Raw genomic sequence first — 9,836 nt, 5'->3', positions numbered from 1 at the left:
TTAGTCTTTGCAACTTTACAGATCTTCTTTATGCACCAAGTGCTTGTAACACTCCAAAGAGAAAGGAAAAATTGTTTCAGAAAATCTGTTTTTACTTATATGACTGAAATGCAGAAATATAGATGCCCAATCCAGAGGTATAAACATTCACAAACCAGAAAGTTTACATCACATTTAAGCATGTGAACCACCCAGAGGCATGGATGGATGCACTTTATTGGATTTCAAAATCTCAACAGCCATTATAAAGCTTGGATAAGCCAGGACATTTTCTTTTATATAACTCCGATTGTATTCGTCTGAAAGAAGGGGGGCCAACACTTTTTCACACCACTTTATACACCTAGGATAGGTTGAGGGTGAGTAAATCATGGGGTAATATTCATTTTTGGGTGAACTATCCCTTTAATTTCATGTGGTTTTAGGGATGGTTTAACCACTTTCAACAAAAGTTTACATTTAACGACTAAAATGTCATGTGGTGTAACCATCAAGTAAACATAACATTTTCATAATACGCTGTGTATACATCTTGATCATTATTTACAAATACAAAAAGGGCACTTATCATACACTTTCACATCAATGACATAACATTTATATTGCAAACTAACTATGAAGTTGTACATCTTCTCTAGTGAACATTTACATTTAATCCTGAATGGATTCAAATCATTCCACAATACGAACACTTGGACTTTCTCCAGTAAGGATTCTTTGGTGACATCCCAAGTCACTGTTCCTTGATGCCTTTTTACTCTCCAAGCAGACATGAGCACTCAAATCAATGTTTTACCTTGTTCTCTTTAAAACACTTTCCCTAAAGGACAGGCTTCTCATTTGCATGGATTTTTCAAGTGTGTTTTAAGGGCTGCTGCTCAATTAAAAATGTGTACCATAATGATCAGCGCTGAATTAACTTACAAAAGCGCGATACGTGTTGTTTGAGACTTCTTGCCCACGTGAAAGTATTCCCACAATGCTGGCACATGAAAGGCCTCTCCCCAGTGTGAAGTCTGGTGTGCAGATTAAGGTTTACTTTCCGTCTGAATCTTTTCCCACAGTGAACGCACACGAAAGGCCTCTCTCCAGTGTGAACTCGCATATGCATATGAAGTATTGCTTTTAGTATGAAACTCTTCCCACACAGATGACAAGCGAAGGGCTTTTCTCCAGTGTGAGTTCTCATGTGCAAATTATACCCTCCTTTAACAGCGAAACTCTTTCCGCACTGGAGGCATGTGTACGGCTTTTCTCCAGTGTGAATTCTCGTATGCTCATTAAGTCCTCCTTTACGTCTAAATCTCTTCCCACATTGCGAGCATCCGAAAGGTTTCTCTCCAGTGTGGATCGTCATGTGAATCTTAAGGCTTCCTTTCTCTGTGAATTTTCTTCCACACTGAGAACAGGTGAAAGGCTTCTCCTCAGCGTGAGTTTTAATGTGCCTCTTAAGACATCGGTCATATGGGTAACTCTTTCCGCACTGAAGGCATCTGAAAGGCTTTTCTCCTTTATGAACTCTTACATGCGCATTAAAGGTTTCTTTACGTGTAAAACTCTTCCCACACTGAGAACACGTGAATGGTTTTTCTCCATTGTGAGTTCTCATGTGTTTCTTAAGGCTTCTTTTGTCTGTGAAACAACTTTCACACTGAGAGCAGGTGAAAGGCTGTTCTCCAGTGTGGACTTTCATGTGTCTGTTGAGATATTCTTCACATGGGAAACTCTTCCCACAATGGCTGCATCTGAAAAGCTCTTCTCCAATATGAATTCTCAAGTGTGCATTATAGGTTTCTTTATCTGTGAAACTCCTGCCACACTGAGAGCATGTGAATGATTTCCTTTCAATATTTACTTTTGTGTTATCCTTAACAAAACTCTTTCCTTTCTCAACGCATGGTGAAGATCGATCTCCATTGTGAATCTTTATGTGCGAGTCAAGGTTTCTCTTATGCATAAAACTCTTCCCACAATGAGGACACATGAAAGATTTGTCTCCTGCGTGAATTCTCATGTGACGTTTCAAGCCTTCTTTCATTGTGAAACTTTTTCCACATTGAGCACAGTTGAAAGGGTTCTGGGCTTCATGAATTTTCATGTGCCTGTTAAGGTATGTTTTACACGGGTAACTTTTTCCACAATGAGGGCAGGTGAAAGGCTTTTCTCCAGTGTGAATTCTTATGTGTGTATTAAGCCTTCCTTTAAATGGGAAACTCTTCCCACACTGAAGGCAGGTGAAAGGCTTTTCTCCAGTGTGAATTCTAATGTGTACATTAAGATTTCCTTTAGTGGCAAAATTCTTCCCACACTGACAGCAAGTGAAAGGCTTCTCTCCAGTGTGAATTTTGAGGTGCACATTAAGGTTTCCTTTAGTGGTGAAATGCTTTCCACACTGAAGGCAGGTGAACGATTTTTTTGCTTCCGTTCTTGTTTCTGAGAAATTCTTTTCAATTTTTAAGATGTTCAAACCATTTACTCCAGTTGTGAAGTGATTAGGTTTCTGATACTGATGTTTCTCCTCCACTTCATTCAGTTCTTGACTTTCTTCTTTGATTCTCATCAAATCTAGAATAGAATATCAAATTGTAAAAAAACAGTTTAAAAAGGACAAGTATTCAATATAAGGGGTTCAGTATCTATTTTTTCACTTTCTTTCTTTTTTTCTTTACTAAGATTAATATAAAAGGTCTAGTTAATGCATCCAAATCTTGATGCTTCTAACATTTGTTGTGGGGCAATATTTTGTTCTATTAATTTCGTAAACTGCTGATCACAGAACCGTGCTTCACTGAAAGATACGCATGACAATCACAGCTTCTGTTGAATCTCGATCTCGATTCCATTTCGATTTATCGTGCAGCCCTACATACGATGAGCATTTTTTCACTTTGATTTTAGTTAAAATGTGATACAACTGTCCTGATATCATTATCTATCTATCTATCTATCTATCTATCTATATACATGTCACATAGTGTGATTTCCCAGAACCTAATGATATTTATGAATTATAAATAGTTTTCATATTGAAAATGCAGGCTAAAGGTTTTCTTTTAAATAATAATAATTAAAATGTGTACACTTGCGTGCATTCAAGGTGTGAGGAAAATATGCACCATGTGACAGCTTTTGTTGTTGCTTTTAATCTATAAGTGTTTCTTGCACTCTGAATACAGCCACAAGTTTTCACAAACTTTCACAAGTTCTAGTTTTAGTCCGAATCGAATCTATTAAAATATTAAAAGGATGTGCTCCACAAAATAATGACAAGAAATTGTGTCTTGTCCTCGTTGTCCTCATGGGCTGCACGCAATAACATTGTCCAGATAAGATAACTGCAGTATGGATCACAAACAAACTGACTCTCTTAAACCGGTTGTTTTTGGTGAATCAAAAAGACAGCACAACCAGTGTAGTTCATGACCAATTGACTCTTATAAGCCATTCTTTTCTTAAATCATTCCAAAGAAATAAATGATAATAATCATAAATAAATAAATAAAGCCTCACAAACTTAGGAGTTACCATCTGAATCCTGAGTAAAAACAAATCAGTATTCAAAGTATCCTGAGACAGAGGCAAATCCTGAGACGGTAGCATGCACATCATTTCTCTCTATTGTGTACTGCATGAAAATTACCTTAATATTCACCAGAAATCATTAATGAAAAATGGGAAAAAAGAATGAACACCAACCACTCTTTTCCTTTGTATATTCAATGTTCGTTCTGTATGCTTCTTGATATCCCATGTCTTCACTCTCCTCTTTAATAAACTCTGTTTTCACACATATGTCAGACATAGTTATGCTGTGCTATGTCGAACCCGGAATTCCCAGCGTTGTATTTGGAAGTACAATAGAGCACCAACTTACAACTTGGAAACTCGTGCAGAAAAATCCACAGCTGCTCTGATTTTTTCGACACGCGGGAGTATGACGTCACACAATCATGGCTGCACCCAGTGAGATGCACACAGTGCCTTAGAGATGGTTGGATTTGGTAAATCATTTAATGATACTATAGCCATGTTTTTATAGGGGTATTAATAGTTCTGTGATTGTACATTTTGACATTTCTAAGAGATTTGACATCTATTGTGGAGTTAGGTAGGGCTGTCCGATCTCCCCGTTTTTGTTTCTTTTAGCCACAGAGTTACTTTGCCTGAGCATTAACCACAATGAATCTCTATTTCTGACAAGGAGGTTAAAATTGTGCAGCTAGCCAATGACACCACATTGTTTTTGGAGGATAAAAGGCAGTTACCTAAAGCTTTGGAAAATCTGTGTTAGATGATGTTGGCAATATTTTAACTTATGGGCAATTTCTTAATCGCCATGGCTTCCCTGTTCCACCAAAAGAATACAATACATTAATAAAAGCTATACCAACAGGTTTAATTCAATTAGTTAGAAATCACTTAATGTATAGTAAGGGTAATGTTGTGCATCCTGTTTTGTTTTTGGGTGGCATTAACTTTTTAGATAAGAAGTGTAACAACAGACATATTTGAAAGCTTTTTCAAGAAAAAAGAAAGATTACTCCAAGAGGTAAATTCTATTGGAATTCGTTTATAACTGATATAATTTGGAAAAAAAGCTTGGCTTTTGCCCAGTAAGTTTTGTATATCTAACAAGGTTAAGGAAGTCCATTATAAAATCCTTCACAAAATCTATCCCAATATTCTGACACTGATGACAACTGTTCATTTTGTGGTCTTATAGAAGAAACAGCTGCCCATTTATTTTTTGATTGTAGCATTACTAACAAATTTTGGGTTGATTTAAGTTTTTATATTTTTGGCACTATGAATGCGGTGTACCATTTTGCCTTCCAAGATATTATTTGTTATTATGAAAACCCAAAACACGTTTCTTTTGAATATGCTGTTAATTTCTTTATTTTGTATGCAAAATTCTTTATCCATAAGCAAAAATGGTGTAAGTCCTTTTTGTGTCTTACACTTTTCCTTGCTGAATTCAACTCTGTAATTTAATCTCTTAGATTTATAAAAAACAAAAATAGTCATGAGACTAACAGCCGTAAATGAGATGACAAACGCTTAGCATGACGTTCAATATACTGCTGCTTTTACACGTTGAACAAAGATTTTAAATTTATGAGTAAATCAAGGTATGTGTTAAGACATATAAATTGTTTATTAAGATGCCAATTTTAAGAAAATATTTTTTTCTCATTGTTTCTCAGTTGTTGTTGGTTTTAAGATTGTTATTTTAAATATATTTTGGAGACTTATAATAAGGTTCAATATTGTACGTAAAACAACTGTATATAATAATTTTGTCAAAAAATAAAATACAAATAAAAAAAAAAAAACATTTTTTAACTTAAAAAATCAGTGTAAAACAGTGATTATTTTTTTTACCAAAACAATATGCTAAAAGAAGACTGTCTCCAGAATTTTCTCTATTTTAAAATTGTTCCTTTATTTAAAATATATATATATATATAAATGAATTAATAAATGACAGAATGACTGAAACACCAGTCTATAAACATATGTTCATACATGTGATTCCACAAGCATCATGCTTCCACATTTCAACTGAAAGTTTTCGCCCAGTTACATAATTGATTATAGTTACACATAAACTTCCATGGCAGGAATTATGAGAAATAGCCAACAGATTTCCAATACATCACAGTTTTACTTAATTTATTGACTGATATAGAGAAGCTTTCTAATAAAACTCCAAACCAACACTGCAGTCCTCAGGATCAACATTTATTAGACATATCAGAGTCACATTTAGACATATGAACACTGTAAAACAGCATCATGGTACTCCTGCCCCTTAAAGGAAAATATATAAGAATAACGAAACATTACTAACATACATAACATCATTTGGTCCTGAGTGAATGAACTTATCAAAGATAAAGATTAAATGCATGTGCTGAGTGATTAGATAAGTACTCTTTGGTTCATATAACTTTTCTGTATAAACATTTAAATAATTAAAAATAAATTTACTTAAGAGCTGATGCCAAAGTAAGATTTGAATCACACTTTTCACAGTTAAATGACCTCAAAGCAAAGTGATTGATGTTTTTTTAAACTTTGCCGATGCGAAAGCCTTCCCACACAAATGACATAAAAATGCTTTTCTCCAGTGCGACTTAACCTTTTCTTTATATGTGAAACTCTTTCCTTGGCTTCTCTCCACTGTGAATTCGTATGTGTGCCATAAAGGTTAAACTCCACACTGGATACAGGTAAAAGACTTCTGTCCAGCGTGAGTTCTCATGTGTTGCTTAAAGTATGATTGACACTGGTAACTCCTCCCACACTGCAGGGATGAAAGGCTTTTTCTCCAGTGTGAATTCTTATGTGCACATTAAGTCTTCCTTTAAATGGGAAACTCTTCCCACACTGAAGGCAAGTGAAAGGATTTTCTCCAGTGTGAATTTTTATATGTGCATTAAGATTTCCTTCACTGGCAAAAATCCTTGCACACTGCAGGCAAGTGATAGAGATTTGTGAGCAGCTCAGATTATTTTCTCCAGCTGTGAAATGATACTGATGTTTCTCCTCCACCGATGATTCTGGACGTTTCTCCTTGAGTTCCATCAGATCTACAATGAAAATATGAAACTTTCAAAATCATTTTAAAAGAGACAAATATGAAAGGAAATAAAAGTGACCAGTATCTATTGTACACAATCTTTTATGTCTTAAAACATTAAAACATCTAACATAATCTAGCAATGCATTCCTAATTTCTGAGTTAAAACTCATTTTTAAAATTTAAAAATAAATAAATTTTTTAATTTTGGGGGGGACATAAAGTACAAATATACATATATATATATACAGTGGTGTGAAAAAGTGTTGGCCCCCTTCCTGATTTGCAAGTTATCGCAAACGCTTGATTGCAGTTGTTGCTGCTAAGGGTGGCCCAACCAGTTATTAGGTTTAGGGGGCAAACACTTCTTCACACAGGGCCATGTAGTTTTGGATTTTGTTTTCCCTTAATAATAAAAACCTTCATTTAAAAACTGCATGTTGTGTTATCTTTTACTAATATTTAAATTTGTTTGATGATCTGAAACATTAAAGTGTGACAAACATGCAAAAAAATAAGAAATCAGGACGGGGGCCAACACTTTTTCACACCACTGTGTATATATATATATATATATATATAACTGATGATATAACTGTCTTTACCATAAAAAATAAAATAAAAAAAAAACCTAAGAAAAATTTTAAACTTTAAGCAGTTTGGCATAATGTTTTATTATTATATCTTATTATATCTATATCTTACTATTATAGAACTGATTCACTGCTTGATCATTTATAAACTTTGTGATGAAAAATTGCACTCTTGCTTGTGTGATATTGCTTTATTAACCATGGCATTATTACATGAAAATCATGTGATTAACAGTCATTACTCTATTGATAGCACTTTTTTTTATTTGTTTTTAATTACAACTTTGTTTTGTGAAAAAAAAAAAAATCTAATTATTTTAGAATTCATGCAATGTTATACTTGAAAGAATATATTATACAAGTATTTTATGTTTCTCCTCACCACTGTCAGTGTCATGTCAATGTGGGCTGCAAGACAAATACTAAATTACTATTAATATACTAAATTATACTAATAAACTGAATTGAAATTTTTTTTAATCAGGATTATACATTTAACAGCACTCTATTTGTATTTTGGTCTTTCAATTTATTTGTAATTTCTTTTGGCATTACAATGAATGGGACTGCCCTGGGTAAATATTTCCAGATGAACTGCGATCTTCATTTGAACAATCTCAATTTTGCCCACCCCGTCCTAACTGCATAAGTTTTACATTACTTTTATAGTTGTTTCTATAACAGTGACACTGGGTGCTTCTCATTCGGACAGCTGCATCCTAGTAAGGCTGCATACCTCACTGGCCAGGTCATCAAGCTGTCGAAGGATCCTTGGAATACAGCCTTAGTTTCGAATCCCACATTCGCCATATTTTGGAGAATCCATCAAGTGTATCCTTTGCTTCTTCCAGTCACCCACAATTTCTTTGCATTTGTCCCAACTTGCGGAAAATGCATTGGTACTGAGCTGGTTCAATTTCATTATGCAAGATCATTTTGGCAGTTTAAGTCCAGTGAATGCTTCTGAAGAGGTTTTGAAAAGTGTGATTCAGAGTTTGCATTAGTTTGATAACTGAGGGTAAACAATTCCTTGGCATAGTTGATATTTTCACTTAATACATTTCTAAACCATAAATTAAAATCAACCTTTTGTTTTTGAAAAACTGAGCACCTTACACAATATGACAGCCTTATGCCGACTGTCGACATGCTGACTTGAGTGTAAATTGTCAGATTGAATGGTATTACAAAGCAAAGCAATTACAGCCACACATTTGTAATACAAGAAATACAAATTCCAAAATCAGTCAAAAATGAAAAAAAACAAAAAAAAAAAAAAAAAAAAAAAGGCTTTTGGAGACAAAAACATTAGGTCTCTTTTGTTTTTGTTGTATATTAATCACATAACATAAACTACATATGATGTAAACCACTGGGAGACCACTAACAGTTGTCATTTATGTGTGTGTGTGTGTGTGTGTGTGTGCATATACAGTATGTATATATATATATATATATATATATATATATATATATGCCTACTGCTGAATCTACATGAACATGGGTGATTACAAATGTAATTTTTAGTTTACTTCAGTTAGTATCCATAGAGCAGTCATAGAACAATGTGACTCACTGCTTTTAAGTTTTCTCACAATGAAATAGATTTACAGCTTATATTTGAAAACCAGAACGTGTATTCAATTTACAGTTATGGCCAATATGTTTGTAGGTCATTTTAAGGTTTGACAAGTTTTTGTTCTGATTATTATATGTATAAAAAAAAAAAAACAGAGACGGGGTTCATACCCTGCTATAAGTTTCCTTGTTAGCTAAGAATTTATAGTTCACTTATAATGGACATTCGAATCATAAGCTAATAATCTACAAATAACCTATAATATAAAAATCTGTCCTAAGTACAAAAGCCCTCAGCATTTTGTCAAAAGCTCCAGTTACTGCATCGCTGTGCACGTCTTAAAATACACTACAAATTACCTCAGTATTCATCAGCATTCATTAATGTAGAATAAAGACTGGACACCAACCGGTTTCTTTATCTTTGAACACCTTTGCATCTTCAGTTTTCGTTCTGTATGCTTCTTCATATCCCATGTCTTCACTCTCCTCTTTAATCTCCATTTTCAATACGATGTCTGACATGTTTCAGATCTTATGCGGTTACAGTCAGCTCCGAAATGTAATTCCCAGCGTCGTATTAGGCAGTACTACAGAACTCCACTTTAATCAGATTTACAACTTCGAAACTCGAGCAAAAATCCACAACTCTGTTTTTACTAATGTGTCGCGGGTGTGTGACGTCACACACACGGCGGCACACAGGCTGATGAATGGACGTTCACTTTTAAGCAAACAAATGCATACATACGTCAAAAAACCAATACATAATGATTTGTTTTCATATTACACATACCAAATTATTTATATCTATGCATTGTATTGTTTTTCTCTATGGTTTGATTGCTAAAATTATTAAGAAACATTAGTATTTTATCTTGTCTTCTACATTCATTCGCCGTTTAATATTTAATACTAAACTATTGTTTATTAAACTAATGTTTAGTGTTTAATATTTGCATATAATATATGCTTTGTTATTTATTTGTTATTTAATGTATTACCCCATTTAACGTTCTGTATTAAAGGGGTCATATGATGCTGCTAAAAAGAACATTATTTTGTGTTTTTGGTGTAAT

The 9,836-nt window shown here is 33.9% G+C and overlaps 1 protein-coding gene across 1 annotated transcript; it reads right to left on the bottom strand.

Moving 5' to 3' along the window:
* Positions 1–358: 358 nt before the first annotated feature.
* LOC107672480 (gastrula zinc finger protein XlCGF57.1-like) lies at positions 359–9,444 on the bottom strand. The gene is made up of 2 exons (XM_016465726.1): positions 9,168–9,444; positions 359–2,565 (listed from the first exon to the last, which is right to left on the bottom strand). The coding sequence occupies exons 1-2, from the start codon at positions 9,280–9,282 to the stop codon at positions 905–907; spliced, it is 1,776 nt and encodes a 591-aa protein (XP_016321212.1). The 5' UTR covers positions 9,283–9,444; the 3' UTR covers positions 359–904.
* Positions 9,445–9,836: the final 392 nt, after the last annotated feature.

The sequence above is a fragment of the Sinocyclocheilus anshuiensis genome, unplaced genomic scaffold, assembly GCF_001515605.1.
Source record: "Sinocyclocheilus anshuiensis isolate Anshui unplaced genomic scaffold, SAMN03320099.WGS_v1.1 scaffold297, whole genome shotgun sequence".
Classification (NCBI taxonomy): Eukaryota; Metazoa; Chordata; class Actinopteri; order Cypriniformes; family Cyprinidae; genus Sinocyclocheilus; species Sinocyclocheilus anshuiensis.
This window is presented reverse-complemented; position numbering and strand designations above follow the sequence as displayed.